Consider the following 16,798-nt stretch of genomic DNA (forward strand, 5'->3'; position numbering starts at 1 on the left):
CCCTTCCACTTTTGTAGATATGGAGCCTCTTCCTGATATTTCAACTCCACTTTGGACCTCAACAGTGCCACCTGTGAGTACATCATCTCTCCCTAGTGTCTCTGACAGGTATAACACGCATATTCATTTTACCCCAGTGCATCATGAACCCCCTAGTCCAATGGCTTTTCCTATTCTTGCTGGTGTTAATCCAGTGAATGCACAATCTGGGGAATCACACCTGGAGAATATGCAGATGTGTTCCACAAGTGAAGAGGAAACTCCATCTGCAGATACTCAACATGATCTTCCACCTGTTTTACCAACTCCTGGAAGAGAAATGCAATATATTACCACTCAAGTTCAAGGAAACTGGTCAAGTATGGTTGACTGCATGAAGAAACTAGAGGAAAACACCAGTCATGTCATGAGTCTCTCAACAACTGTACAACAAAAAGAAGAATCTGAAACTGACCACCTGACGAAAGCAGTGAAACAAATGATTAGTAATGAATTTCAAAAGGTGGAAAAAACTGTTATATCTGAAATGCAGTTCATGGTACGCCAACTCCAGGCAGAACTTCAACAAGACCAAAAAACTGCTCAGCACATATTTCAAAAAGAGCATAATTATCTACTTTCAGAACTTCAAAAGCTGCAGAAAAGCACCAACCAAATGGACAAAATTCCCACTTGTGTGAATGAATTGAGAGAGGAAATGGAGAAACAATTTCAATATATTATCAAGAGAATTGATGTACAGAAACCACCTGCTGCAAGTACCATCATGCCGTTGACTTCATCTGATCATCCTCAACCCTCTTCGTCATCATCGCCATCACTTCCTTCACCTTTAATTAAGAGTGACCATATTAAGCTGACTTTTCCCACTTTTGGACAGATATCCGACGATTCAGATCCTCTTTTATATGTAACAAAATGTCAAGACTTTCTGGCTCTGCATCCTCTCAATGATGTAGACTTACTAGCCACCTTTCGTACAGTCCTTCATGGAACAGCTAGGGATTGGTGGGAGGTCAGACGTTCCAGCATACTTACATGGACTGATTTCAAGGCTGCATTTCTGTCTGCATTTCTATCTGAGGACTATGAAGACGAATTAGCTGAAAGAGTGAGAACTAGAGTACAAGGAGAAAAAGAATCTATCAGAGATTTTGCATTTACCTATAGAGCTCTCTGCAAGAGGTGGAAGACGGATCTAACTGAAAATGAAATTGTTAAATTAATACTCAAAAATATTAAGCCTTACCTGGCAAGCCAGCTGCGCAGTCGGGTGCAAGCTACACACTCATTCATGAAAGTATCATACACCAGCTCAATTCATCCGATCCACTTGTTCCATGGTCCGAGGGACCCCTTTATCTGGCAAATGGGGAAGCAGAAACTCCGTTGGGTTGGAAAAACATCACAATTCAACTCCATGACCAAGAGTTTATCTTACCTGCTGCCATTTTATCTTCTCAAGCTCTTGCTTACGCTGTTGTTTTGGGGTTGGATTTCATTTTCTTTAGCGGATTGCAGTTGAATGTCACGGACCAGAAATATTCATTTAAGTGTAACGCTGCAAAGGAGTATCTTTTTCAGCCAGGTAGGGCAACTCTACCAATGGAAAGTGTACACCCAGAAAACCGGCTACAGGAGAAAACAATACAAAACTTGTCCTTATTGAGTGCTATTCCTCCTCTACCTCATCCAATACCCATGATCCCTCCTGACGGCATGAACGAACAAATGTTGATCTGCAGTGTAGTGGATGAAGCTTGTTTACCTCAAGAGAGTAAGCAGGAGTTGCTCCATATCCTGGAGAGCAATCCTCAGGTGTGCACTCTCAGGACTGGACGTACTGATGTTCTACAACACCGCATATACACTTCCTGCCAAGTACCCATTAAGCAAAGGCCCTACCGATTATCCCCACTCAAACAACGGGCTTTGGAAGAACAGCTGGAAGAAATGCTGAGACAAGGAATTGTTGAGCCATCCCACTCTGGGTGGTCATCACCGGTAGTGCTTGTACCCAAAAAAGATGGTAAGCTGCGTTTTTGTGTGGATTACAGAAAGGTAAACTCTGTGACAGAGAGTGATGCTTATCCTATTCCAAACATCACTGAAATCCTTGAGTCTTTGTCTGGAGCAGCAATATTCTCCAGTATTGACCTTAACACTGGCTATTGGCAAGTTAGCATGGATCCTGATAGTAAAGCTAAGACTGCCTTTATCACTTCTGCTGGTCTGTATCAGTTTAATGTCATGCCTTTTGGTCTAAAAAATGCTCCCGCTACTTTCCAGAGGCTTATGGAGATGGTCCTGGGGGATCTACGAAAAAAGATTTGTTTAGTCTATATTGATGACATTATAATTTACTCCCCTTCAATCACCCAACATTTCCATGATCTTCAAATGGTTCTTCACAGATTGGAGGCTGCCGGCCTCACTATAAACCTGAAAAAGAGCAAATTCTGCTTGCAAGAACTTGTGTTCCTGGGACATGTTGTGAGTGTTAGAGGCATTGCAGCAGACCCATGTAAGACAGAGGCCATTCATTCGTATCCTGTACCAAAAAACTTAAAGGAGGTGCAGAGGTTCCTTGGTCTAGCTGGATGGTACCATCGATTTGTTCCAAATTTTTCCAGGATAGCTGAACCCCTAAATTCCCTGAAAAAGAAAGGAAGACTATTTCAGTGGACAAAACACTGCCAACAAGCCTTTGATGAGCTAAAAACTTGTCTTACTTCCCCACCGATACTGGGCCATCCTGATCTACAGTTTCCCTTTACAGTTTACACGGATGCCAGTGACTCTGGGTTGGGTGCCATCCTGGCACAGCGTAAGAATGCTGGCCAAGAGATAGTCATTGCCTATGCCAGCAGGGTTTTATCTGGAGCGGAGGTCAACTATACAGCTACAGAAAAGGAATGTCTGGCAGTCGTATGGGCCCTGGAAAAATGGCAATATTATTTGGAACATAAACTCTTCACAGTTGTCACCGACCACGCTGCTCTCCAATGGGTAATGGGATCCACTAAAACCAACAGCCGTCTCATTCGATGGGTCCTACGGCTACAGAAATTTGATTTCATCATCGAATACAGGAAAGGCAAACTTAATGTAGCCCCAGATGCACTCTCCAGGTTTTCTCAACCTTCTAGTTGTTACCTGTATTCCAACCATAAAGATCCAGGTTTACCAGTATCAGATGATATCTTGTGGGAAGAGCAGCACAAAGATACAGACATTGTGGAGATACTGAAAGCAGCTGCAGAATCGAATGCAACTTCGTTTGATCAATACGAGGTTGTAGAAGACAAATTGTACCAGAAAACTCACCTGCCAAATAATCAGCTGCACTACAGAATATATGTACCGAAGAGCCTCCGCCCATCTCTATTACAGTATTATCATTCTGCTCCAGTAAGTGGACATGGAGGCATCTTTAAAACATACAAGAGACTACAGGAAGTAGCTTTTTGGCCTGGCATGTGGTCTGATGTTAAGCGGCATGTAAAAAGTTGTACAAAATGCCAAACTGTAAAACAGGATAATCAGAAACCAGCCGGGATGTTACAACAGATTACCACCACTCGCACAAACCAGATGCTTGGAGTTGACATCATGGGTCCTCTGCCAAGAAGTTCCCAACAAAACGAATACCTGCTTGTTTTCGTGGATTATTTCTCACGGTGGGTTGAGTTATTCCCCATTCGTCAGGCTACTGCTCAGTGTGTTGCCACAATTTTCAGAAAAGAAATCCTGACTAGATGGGGAGTACCAGATCACATTCTCTCTGACCGTGGGGTTCAGTTTATCTCATCCGTGTTCAAGGAATTGTGTGAGAAATGGAATATCACCCCCCGACTCACCACTGCATATCATCCACAAACTAACCTCACAGAAAGAATAAATCGGACACTCAAGAACATGATGGCTGCATATGTTGAAGAAAACCACAAAAAGTGGGACCAGTTCTTACCGGAGTTTCGATTTGCATTGAATTCAGCTGTTCATGAAACTACTGGTCTATCTCCTGCAGAACTTCAACTTGGCAGAAAACTCCAAGGACCAATGGATAAGATGCTGTCTGGCACTAACCTGCTTCCTGATGCTGACTCATATGGTGTAGTCCAACACATTCATCAACTGCAAACTCAAGCACAAGAACACAGTAAAAAACCAAAAATGAGACAAATGAGGAATTACAATAAAAACAGAAGAGAAGTAATCTTCAAGAACAAAGATCGGGTATGGTTGCGAAACTTTCCACAGTCAAGTGCAAAACATAATTTTAGTGCAAAATTGGCCCCAAAATGGAAAGGACCATACCGTGTCTTAAAGCAGCTGGGTCCTCTAAATTATAAAATTTCTTTGGAAGATAGTGGAGAGGATGTTAGGACTGCACATGTGTGTAATTTGAAATTGTGTTTTCCAACTGCGGAAGAATTAGAGATGCAAGAAAAACAGAAAATGGTGGAGATGTTTCAGGAGGTCTCTGATGAAGAAGACTTCCTAGGATTTTAGTCTGTGTATTTTTCAACAACCATGGGTTGTTTTTTTTCCAGGGGGGGAGAGTGTGGCAATTAGGATGTAAATCCATACCACCTGGAGAAAAAATGATTACAGGTTAAAAAGAAAAGAGCGGAAGAGGAAGTGATAAGAACGGTATGAGGAGAGCACTAAAAACAGTGGTCGAATGAGTTGGCTCTGGAAGTGTCGAGAAGTGTAAGCGCCAAAAAGTGCCTAAAAAAGCGAAGTTGAAAAGTCTACCGGTGGTGATCGGATCCAGTGAAGAGTGCAGTTAAGGCGTTTTGGGGAGACGTTTTGGCTGAGATGGTGGATTTGGCCGTCGCCGTCGCCCGAGATCATGTGCGGTGTCCACAACAAAGGGAGCTGAGTGACGTCGCTCTACATAGACGCGGGCTGTAGGTGATTTTTCCTCTAGTTCAGCGGTTTCAGGTACTTTACACTTCGACAACAAACAAAGAAAACAAAACGTTAGCATACCGGCATCGTTGATGGGTTGACTGCTAAGGCGATGGGGTACAAATGTTGACATTATCCATGCCACTCGCTTTGAATGAACTGTTAGTGCGCACATACATTCCTTGTATAGAGGCCGCTGGACACACAGACACACCCACACATACACCCACACATACACAAACACACACACACACTTCACACGCACCCACATACATTGAACGAACTGTTTAACATTCAGATTCCAGTTGATGCTTCCAGTAACGTTATGTTGGTTAATTGAGAAAACACTGGACTCTGATGCGACTGAACTGTGTTTCCGTGGGTTGATTTTGTATGTGGTTTACCTTTGAATGGCCAGAGAGCCAATGATTGTGAGGGGTGTAATGTCCATGGGGTTTGTTCTTGTATATGGATGAAATGCTCAGTGCTGTCTTTCACTTAGTAAATACTGATTATGGTTGTGACTGCAGTGGATAAATTCTTCTGTGAGTGTGGTATAAATTCATCATGATGTTTTCATAAAGCTGTTTATTTTCAATTGTGCTTTTGAGCGATCTATTGGTAGTGATATTTCAGTGATAGAAAAATAAATATTTCTATGCATACTCAATTGGTGAATTTGTGTAAAATTTTTGTGTATTTTTGTGTGTTATGTTTAGTATAGTTTGTAGTCGGTGGCTTATTGCTATCTGGGTTAAAGTTAAATTTGTAATATATTGACGGATTTATTCTGTCTGGCACCCGAACAAAAAGTTAAAAATTACCTACTTGGGGGTTTAAGAAAGGGCCACCGTTACAGCTTTCATAGGTTAGTTTTCGTGTCTTAGGTAGTGTTTTCTGTCACTGTTTGTTTAGCCTGCATTAATACATTCATTGTAAAGCTAAAAGATCGTGATCTCAATTCAAACCCCCAACATAAATGATAAATGATAATGGTTTGCATATGTTTATAAATCCTTCAAAGCGCAGCATTTAAATCTGCGTTTGATCGAGAGATTCAGTTTTTACACTTTTTCAATTAGTTACAAACAATTAAATAACACAGAAGTACTGGGAGAACAGTTTATAGTTCAGATATAAACACTGATGTTTATGGTAAAGACTGAAATCACCGTTTAATGCAGGGTGGCCAACCCTGTTCCTGGAGAGCCACCTTTCTGCAGTTTCAGTTGCTACTCATATCAAACACACCTGAACCAATTAATTAGGACCTGAACACCACGTGATAATTACAGGCAGGTGTGTCTGATTTGGGTTGCAACTGAAATCTGCAGGAAGGTGGCTCTCCAGGAACATAGTTGGCCACCCCTGGTTTAATGGAACTTGATGCTAATGAATGTCGTAGCAATTACATTGTGTAACCGATGGGTGGCGATAAACAACCATCAAAATTATATCACTTAATATATTTTCAAAAATACCTATACCTCACCTATAGAAAAAAAAACTAAGTTTCATGTGTGAATTGTAGAATTAATTGAAAGTAAATATATATCATACAATATTTCTATATGTAGCATTATCAGCAACAGTAGCAACATTTTTTCGTTTTGAATTATTTCCATAGTTTAGCTGGTTTTTTCTTGATTTTCATTTTTTTTTAAATGATATGTTCTAAGTTCTGTTTGTTAAAACTAATGGTTTAACTAATGGGCAGTAATATTTTTGTATAAATGGAAAGCAAATGACATTTGTCTCCTCCCTTTTTTGCTGATCTGAAAAATGGTCAGATTCGTGACTCAAAAACCATAGTGTGATCCGAACCCTTGAAATTTGTGATCTGTTGCACCACTAGGGGGGATTCACATAATAACAGTCAATAGTGATTAGTGATAGACAAATGAGTCCATGTCAACACGTTGGCTGCATCTGAAATTGCATACCTATAGTACTCTAAAAACAGTATGCTAACAGAGTATTATATCTGAATCCATAGAATTTGAAAAACAGTATGCGAGAAGTACCCGGATGATCTACTACTTCTGGCAAAGTTCGGAATGTGCATCTGATGGACACTATGCTATGCCATGCCGGACTGCGAGAGAATTCATGAATGGGAGTGAAGCCACACAACTGATGTTGGGTGGTCACATGATCATGACAAAATGGCTGCTGTTGTACGTCCGAGTTCAATTCATACAACTCACATTAATACTGTAAAGAATGAGTTGTAGATTGAGTAGTAAATTCAAATTCAAATGCATTACCTACTGAGTAGGAGGCGATTTTGGATGCAGAAGCTGTAGGCTTGTGAAGTTAAATGATCAGTACAGAAATTCATAACTCCCTTGCAACCACCTAGCAACACCTGAGCAACTACAAGGAACACCCAATCAAACGAATAGCAATATTTTAGTAACCACTTAGCAACATCATAGCAACCATGTTAGCAACATGCAAATTCATACTAGAAACATGCTAATGATATGTTAATCCATGCAAGAAACATGCCAATCCATACTAGAAACATGCGTAACCTATTTGTTCTTTTCTATCTGTACTAACTGTTTCAAACTTCAAGCTACCCTGCTGAAAAATCTAGCTTAAACCAGCCTAGGCTGGTTGGCTGGTTTAGCTGGTCTACCAGGCTAGATTTAGAGGGGTTTTGGCCACTTCCAGGCTGGTTTCCAGCCATTCCCAGCCTGGTCTTAGCTGGTCAGGCTGGGAGATGACCAGCTAAAACCAGCCTAGCCAAGCTGGGAGTCCAGCCAAAACCAGCTATATCCAGTTTAAACCAGGCTGGTCAAGCTGGTTTTAGTTGGATTTGGCTGGTCATTTTCCAGCCTGACCAGCTAAGACCAGGCTGGAAATGGCTGGAAACCAGCCTGGAAATGGACAAAACCCCTCTAAAACCAGGCTGGTCAACCAGCTAAAACCAGCCAACCAGCCTAGGCTGGTTTAAGCTGGATTTTTCAGCAGGGTAATTAAAAATTACTTTAATTATTTTCACTTTAAAACTACTTCAAACTTTCAGGCTAGGTCTTCTCAAGTCACCATAAAGTTTGTCTATGAACTTTACTTTTCTAGTTAGCTTCAATCCATAGGTTCATCAAACAAATCTTTGCACATGTGACTGTAGTTCGATTGTAGTAAGCTTTTGATGATGAATGTTCAAGGGTTGGTATTGGAATCAATAGAGGTGTGAGATGCCTACTCTACAAGATGAGATGAGACAAGACACAAGATTGGGTTCGCTAGACAAGATGAGATTTTTTTATACAATTTTTTTGGAATCCTCAATGACGATAAAATAGTGTCAAACAGCCGTGTATATATGGCTTATTCAAAATTCAAAACAATTAAGGTGATCTTCTAAATACAATTGAAATAAATGTTATTTTACTTCTTAATTAATTAATTTTTAATGAATTATGCCATAAAGTTATGCATAAAACATACAAACACTGTAAACTATTTGTTATAAACTCTCCTGACTGGTCAAACTCTGAGATACTGGATGCGAGTTAGGACTGATAGGCAGTAATGGGTAGAATGGTTGAATGGCGGAGGGGTGTCACGGACAAAGGACTGATTTAAGAGGATCCAGATGCGGAGTGTTGCAGCACAAACTAAGCCCTGCTGAAAGGACAAAACAGTTTTAATGGAATTTGATGCCACACGCCGAATGAAAAGAAAACTTCAATTTATCCGGACGGCGTAAATGATGATTGGTGTGTGTCTCCAGGAGTTTGTTGTTGTGTGTGTGCGCACTTGGAGGAGATGTGTCTCTCTGTGGTGCTTTACTGACTACCAAGTCAATAAAATAGTGTCAAACAGCCGTGAATATATGGCTTATTCTGTCGCAAAATGCGGCAATATCCTACACATCAGCAATAATTTGATTTCAGAATTTATATCTGTGCTGCACTTTAATAATGCCACAAAAATAGGAATATTCCTCAATTCTGACTTTAAGCAAGTGCTACTCCATCACGTGCTTAATTTGTGTGGTGGCAGTTGTAGCAGCCTTTGCTTTTGGGCGTGGAAACCTTTGAACTTCGGTGAAAAAAAATTTGTTACGTCACAGCTGTCCAACCAAACGAGTGACGCGCAACACCGAAGCCAGCCTGGGTTGCCAGGTATGTGCAAAGCACTTGATTAGTGGTTCAAGTCCAACCCTGTCTTCAATCTTCAGTGGTAAATTCGCCCACACGCTCCATCATAACATCACAACTCATGAGACAACTATTCACCTCGATGAAAAATCTTGATTTAGTCTTTAATCTCATAGCACAAGATCTCTTCACACCCTTACCAATCACCAATATCTATTAACAAATTGCACCACCTAACCTTCCACAATTATCATCAAAAATGAAAGAAATACTTTTTGAGGTGAATTATCCCTTTAATACAGTCTCTCTTTTCATCATTAGGTACTTGTTATCTATCAGATACTTAATTTTTTTCTTTTTTTTATGCTTCTATTTCCGATTTGTCTCACAGATCTGACCTACTTTCTTCTGATGGAGATGATAAACGGTCACCCACTCCGTTTCAGCGAAGCGTGGCAGTTCAGACTGATTATAGGGAAAGTGAGACACAAACAGACCCCTACTCTCCGAGCTATCTGCTGCGTCCTGGGACGACCTCCCCTGAGCTGCTCACACTGGCCACACTCACATGGGGTAAACTGCATAAATACAATTACATTTATTTTAAGCATGACTGACTTTCACCAGCTCCTATTTAGAGCCTGGGTTTCCCAAAGGCTTTGTTGGCCAGCTACGGCTACAAGTTTTGTTGTCAACAACATAGTTCAATTAATTCTATGTTGCCCCCAAACCCGAGTTCAGTGACTCTTAAGTTTCAGAAAACAGTAGTTACAAAAGCAAACAGCATGGTGATGTGACTGTCTAAGACTATTGAATACACAAGACATTTCACATCGTTTTTAATGGGGCAGAGTGTAATGGTCAATAGGGGTGCTATAGTGAAAGTAGCCCCGCCTTCTAGGAGAGAAGCCAATCATTGATTGCTAAATTAATCTAAAGCTTGAAATCTCTACTTTTAAACAAACCAATTACACCTGAAAACAAATGTAATCTGGTTTTGTAATCTGTTTGAAACAAAAGCAAGGTACAGTTTGTTCTGTCTCATCTCTTTTAATTTTAAACAAATTCGTTTAAACTGTTTGAATGCCCTCAAGCTTGTACACAATGTGGTCGCTGCCATTTTAGGAGGAAATTTGCTATCAGGAGTAAGTTAGAAATTACTTCCGAAGATGAGCGCTGCGTTATTTAGAGGATAATATTGTGTAACATGCAAGTTGTTTATTCTTATAGTAGTTACATAATTTACATGTCTACATATTAATTGCGTCCCCCAAATATGGCCATAAAGTAGGTTGGTATCGTGACCTTATTCTCATTAAAAGCACATACACATATAAATTTTTTGTTTGTTTATAAACTAGATTTACGAGACAGTTTCAAATTTTGCTGATAATTATAAATATGACTTTTATTCATTAGCTTAGCCAACAGTTTTAGAGAATTTAAAGATATTAAATTCACAGAAGCATTTTAACGATGGCTGCTAAGTGAAATGGCTTGCCTTTCTAGGGAGTAAAAAATACAAAATAAGTGTCTCATTTAGGCTACACAGTAAACTTGACAACACAAAAAACGTATGATTGGTTTTGAAGTAGAGGTCTTCATAGGTCCAAATATTTGGACCCAAACCCAAAGAGACACATAACTGTACTGCATGGACCTGTTATGCTATTTAAGAATGAGACCCAAACCCGTACATACCCAAGATATGGTTTAAAGTGGTGGTCCACTACGAAATCATATTTTAAACTTTAGTTGATGAGTAATGTAGCTTTGTGAACATAAACATCGCTGAATGTAATACGCTCAAAGTTCAATGCAAAAAGAGACATTGGCTTTTACAGAGTTAGCTTAGCAAAGCCTGCAGCAAACAAAGTCTTGGGACTACATAAAAATACAGTGAGGTCACAAGGGCTTCAGGTTGCGCATATTCAACACACGCATACACCCCGTGCAGTAAAGGGGTGTGGCCAGAGGCGCTGTAATGTTACAGCAGAGAAAGGTAAAAAGCCATCTAAATGCTGCAATTTTCACAGAGATTCTTCTGTTTCTGTAGTTGGGCATCGAAAGGATCCGACATAAAGACAGAAGTGCTTACAGTTTAATTTTAATTGTTCAGAGAATTATAAAAAAATATATAGCTAGCATTTGACATCTCCCAGAATTTTTCCCAGTTCAGTGCTGGATTCAACTAAAACTCCTCCAAACAACCAAGCTGTGGATTGTGAGCCACAACCTGTAAGTTTTTAAAATGTTAAAATTGGTCAACTACATGCACAGTTTATAGCATTAACTGTATGTTGTAGCGAGGACATATACAAGGATGTAAACAACGGTAAATGCTGTTTGGCACCACTATAAATTTAGCTACAAATGTGTATTTGTATGAAATGTGTATTAGTCAAACTGCTGTAAACAGCCACGGTCTTCACCAGCGCTGCAGTGTCTCTCTATGTGGACATTTTATGTGCGTTCTACATCTCAAATAACAAACTCGCAAAAAATATGTGAATGTTTTATATAACTTACACATGCTTATTCTGAATATATGTGAAAGACACTTGTTATGTTTTATCCTAAAGAGCAGGTGTGAGGCTCAGCTGTGTGCTCTTCATTTTCTGCCTAATTCAGGCAAACTGAAGTGCGTGCTTGTAGAGGCATGATGTGGTGACACACAAAACATTCATGTTAACTGACCAATCAGAGCCTTGAGGGCTGGCCTTTTAGAGGGAATAGGGAAATATGATGTTGTTCTCATGTTAGCTGAGTCCCAACAACAGAAATATTTGATCATCATCAATATCACTCTTTACAGTACTCAATAAATAAATGACTGGCGCATTAGTTTTATATTCAAGTCCCATTATCTGACCACTGACGAAAATGAAACCAAGATCTGCTATTTGTGGTTGAGGTAATGGACGTGTGTGTGTGTGTTTTACCACCATATTTGCTGCTTACTTGCTTATTTGATGCTGTTTATATTTGACTGTCAAGCACAAAGATCCTGTTTTAGTGTTTTGACTTTGATGCTTCAAAAACATTTTAATGAATTTAACAACTAACAGCTTCTTCCAAAAATACATTTTACAAATTTATTCTATAGCGTACTTATGCTGTAAACACAAAAATTGGAAAAAAAACTGTTAAATGTCTTATTTTCATTTTATAATAACAAAGAAATGAGGAGACGATAATTGGTCATTCGTTTTGTTTTGTGTTCATGGCTTGTTGTCATTGTAACTGTGATCTGTAGACTTAGAGCGGTCATGTTTTTGAGCAAAATGAGCAAAGTATGCTATAATACAGTCCCATGACACTTCACCTCCACCTATCACTTCACCTTTCTTTACACAGTTTGTGTTCCGTTTTTCCACAGTTTGATGATGAACATAATGTTCCCATTGGACCCAAACAAATTAAATTTGCTTTCAGAATAAAAGTGAACTTTGGACCAGTTCTCTGTTCTCATAACAAGCTCCTCGGCAAAGGTCAATGTACCCTTTTGATTCTTTCTGCTGATCTGTTTGGGTCTTTCAATATTTCAGTTCAAATTCTCTTAAACATCAAGACGTTAAAACACCCGTCAAGACGAACATTTACTCTTGTTTGAACACTTACAAATAAGACAAAGCAATGACCTCAACGTCTAGAAATTTGTAGGTTGTTTCCTAATTTGATCTCACTGCATATCAAACCTGTTGCTTGAGATCTACATTTACTAGAGAGCTCAATTCCAACCCTGATTACACACACCTGGCTGTGATTATCAAGCACTACTTCAGATGCTGGTTGTTTTGTGGGGGGGTGTCTGGATAGTGAATAACACTGTTGAGAACCGGGATAGGATGCAGCGGGTTTTGGGCGGCCGTTGCGATCGGGTACTCTACCAAGTTGGTAACCCGGGGGTGTTTGCAGACTGTACCAAAGAGGGGGTTGAAATTACGGGAGTTTTCCAGAAAAAAAATAAAAAAACAGGATGGTTGCAGGTATTGCTTACCAGTTTAATAATGATTTGATCTGCTGTAGTTAGAAATCAGACTGTTATATCTTCCAAGCGTTATGGCTTATAATGCGGTTATTTCGCCATCTTGTGGATTAAAACATCAACTGTCTTTGGTCTACTACACTATGGCAGGTTAATGGCCACAAACGAGCTCTCTCAGACATTGTAAATATTTAAAAATAGGCACTATTCTTACAAATCAACTGCATAGTTGCAATCTAAACAACTACATTCTCGACTTAAAAAAGCCTCAAAAGTACATTTTGTTGTCTGACAGCAGTAATATTTGTCATATTGTAGTGTCTCTGCTTGTTACTGGCTGTATGTGGGCGGAGTAATACACAAAAGGTAAAGAGGCTGTACGGGTGCTGATATTACTTAAATATCTCACGACTATTAGCCAGTCAGATTCGAGAACCAGACAGAACTGTTGTATAAACTGGAATATCACATAAAAAATTAGCAAATAAAGCAACGTTTCTTTCAAGTGAGTCAAAGAGGAAAATTGCCGAAAGCAGCATTTGCTGGTTGCAGGAGAATCCACTTTGGGCCTTTTTGTATATAATATGTTACTTGCGCCTCAGAACATGAAATGCAATAAATACACAGTGGCTTTTAGAGGTGTGAGATTGCTCTTTAGGAGCGCAGATGCCCAAGAGATAATAAGTTCTGGGAGGTAATAATACTGAACCACTTTGATGGCAGACTTTGGCTGAGGGATTTTAGAATGACCAAAACAACATTTCAGATGTTTTACAATGTTGTTTACTGGTTTGTCTATTAATGCTCTCCCATTAAACCTATTTTTAAGCACATTTTTTCTTATTAGATCAAATATTCCCAGTACTCAGTTGTGCCCATATGTTTCTTAATGGAATTGTCAACTTGTATTCACATCTTGCCATTTCCATTAAGCATTTTTTATGTGATAAGGTGAAAAGATAGATCTAATTATATGGAAGATGAAGATGGCTATGGGCTGATGAAGAGAACTTGAACAGGGCCACTATACTCTTCATGTGAAGTGCCATGGGATTTTTAATGACAACTAAAAGCCATCTGAAGGACATTGCTTCTTATAGTATTGATTGCGTTCTTGTCATTATACTATACATAGACTGCTGGGTAGGCACTTCATGATAGCCTCAGTAACATCTCAATAACAATCTTCCATCCAGGTACTGACCTGACCCAACTCTGCTTAGATTCAGTGGGAACCCAGGAGTGATATGAATGTGCTCTGATGTCTTGCAACACTAATTATGATTTATTGTCCTCCAATATAGTTATTGATCTTGCTTAGATTTGTTTTTTTCAGCTTGTTTGTTTGTTTGTTTGTTTGTTTGTTTGTTTGTTTGTTTGTTTGTTTGCTTGTTTTTTCAGGCCATGGGCTGCCTGCAGGGCTGGCAGAAGTGGAGATGATCAAGAGGGCAAGAATTAAGCGAGCTTGGGAAGCGACTCTTCCCCCGCTAAATGACCTCTCTCAGCTCGACAAGAGAAGGAGAATGATGGAGGAGATGGAGAGGAAGGAGTGGGCCTTTAGAGAGCAAGAGATAGAGAAGTGAGCATCACTTAAAGGAAAGACTCCATTTAATGATTAAATAAAAGGTCTCGCATTAATAAGAAAGGAATCAAGTGATTTTCTGACTGTGCCAAAAATATATTTTCAACTTAAAAAAAAAAAGAAAAAGTTAACGTCATTGTAGCCCTGTACTGAGTTTAATCTAATGAATACAACATTTTTATTTTGCAAAAGAAAGACAATCATTCAGGTTTGATGGCTAATATTCATGAACTAAATAACATTGCTATTGTCTGCTTCCATAACTTTTAGCCTCATAGTTTGATTTTGGTGCCATGATGCCATCATTTTGCTGTACTGGTTGTTACCAGGTTACCAAAAAAATAATAAAAATAGCGTGCTCATCGTTACTGGCCGATAGGGGCCAGTAACAATCCTGTCTACTGCCCTGAGTGTTTAACCCTGGCCCCGGGCCACTGGGCAGTCCTTATTGTTGAGCCCTGCTTAATAAGTCACCTAGATTTCAACCTTTTTTGAATCCATTCAGCAGATTTCCGGGTCTGGCAGGCCACACTTTTAATTTAGCTTAGCATAAAGGGACATCATGGGACTTTGTTATTAACAGTTGCCATGATAGTATGCAGCATCTGAAACTAGTCCCCAGCTAGATACATAAATAAAAGAACTGGGTAAAGTCAACATGTCATGGTACGGCAGCTAAGTCCCTTGATTATTACGCTGGTCTGAAAGTATACTCCCTAGCCAAAATAACCAAAAAAAAACAACTTCTCATTTTTCTTTGGTCTTAGTCCATAATGAAACTTTAGAAGAGTCAAGCTTTAAATAGGAAAATAATGAAAACAATTTTAAATGTTTTTAACCAAGATGCTACTGGTCTTATCTGATTCAAAGATTTTTGCTAAGCTAAGCAACAAATGCTCTAGCCAGACTCGGAGATCGGCTACTTTGAACACTTTCAGTTTTTCAACAAAGATAACGTTAGTCCAGTTTTGAATCAGCCATTATGCTTATGCACAGGTGTTTTAGCTCCGCCCTCTTTTGAAAAGTGGGCTGGGAAAACAATCTCAATTGAATTTAAAGCAGCAGTCCCCAAAATGCCACAATTTGGATCAAAGCCTAAAAGGGGCAGTTCTAAAAAAATTACTTGTGGTGTATTTGTAGCGGAAACTCCACATACATACACTCTCTAGGAACCTGGGAGATTATTTCACATCTAGTAAAAAGTAATAAAAACCTCTCTTCTATAAAAGAGAGATCTGGGGAGGGGTGTAATCGTTTATGCTGAGCACTGTATATATTTTTTGACCTGTTGTTGTTTGCTTGATTATTAGGCTGCAAGAGACTCGACTGACCCTGCTGTTGCAGCTTCTGCGTCAAAGGGAGGAAGAGCAGGAGGAGGTCAAGATGGAGCGACTGGATGCTAGCTTTTCCCAGCGCCAGAATGAGAAGGAGGCACGTCTGAAAAAAATACGCAGTGATTACATCATCGGTAAGGCCACAGTTTGATAAATTACTGTTATTATGTGGCTTTTAAAAAGGCCTAACATAAGCCAAGAGAGCTTTAAGTGCTTCAACTTAAGAAAGCACGTCCAAATAGAAAAAAAACACCAGCATGTGCGCTGCAAATCCTCACAACACAAATAGAGACAGAAAAAGCTCTGCAAAACCTCAAAAAAGGCAAACACAAATAGAAAAGTGCTGCAAGTCCTCACAACACAAACACAAATAGAGAAATGCACTGCAAATCCTCACAACATAAGCACCACAATGGAATTATTTTTATTAAGTGGATGAATTGAAAAAAGTGACATGAAGGTGACCTGAGGGTGAGTTTTTGTTCATTATAACACCCTGATTCAAAAAACTTCTTTGTCTTTTACATATTATTAGCCTAAATAAACTGTCAATTAACTTTAAAACAATATTCGATAATTAAATTAACATAATATCCTCAACCAAATATAAGTTCAAGGTTACAGAAAATAAAATTGCAATGCTTCATTATTAAAACGAGGTCAAAATACATAAGAATACTAGACTATTTAAAAATATACACTCACCGGCCATTTTTTTAGGTACACCCATACCGAGTTCTGACCCTATCATCTGAATGTTGCAGCAGAAATCGAGACTCATCAGACCAGGCAAAGTTTTTTTTTTTTTTTTTCAATCTTTTATTGTCTAATTTTGGTGAGCTTGTGTAAGTTGTAGCTTTAG

General features: G+C 39.3%; 1 protein-coding gene across 3 annotated transcripts in view; it reads left to right on the forward strand.

Moving 5' to 3' along the window:
- The window catches only part of cfap91 (cilia and flagella associated protein 91), a 57,210-nt gene that overhangs the window by 3,888 nt on the left and 36,524 nt on the right, over positions 1–16,798 (forward strand). For all 3 annotated transcript variants that reach the window (XR_012385173.1, XM_073912501.1, XM_001333308.8), the window contains exons 6-8: positions 9,424–9,605; positions 14,422–14,599; positions 15,913–16,070. Coding sequence is in view for 2 of the 3 variants with exons in the window: in XM_073912501.1 (XP_073768602.1) it covers positions 9,424–9,605; positions 14,422–14,599; positions 15,913–16,070 (518 nt within the window). In the remaining variant the exon portion in view is untranslated. The remainder of the gene's footprint in view (positions 1–9,423; positions 9,606–14,421; positions 14,600–15,912; positions 16,071–16,798) is intronic.

This window comes from Danio rerio, chromosome 9 (genome assembly GCF_049306965.1).
Source record: "Danio rerio strain Tuebingen ecotype United States chromosome 9, GRCz12tu, whole genome shotgun sequence".
Lineage (NCBI taxonomy): Eukaryota > Metazoa > Chordata > Actinopteri > Cypriniformes > Danionidae > Danio > Danio rerio.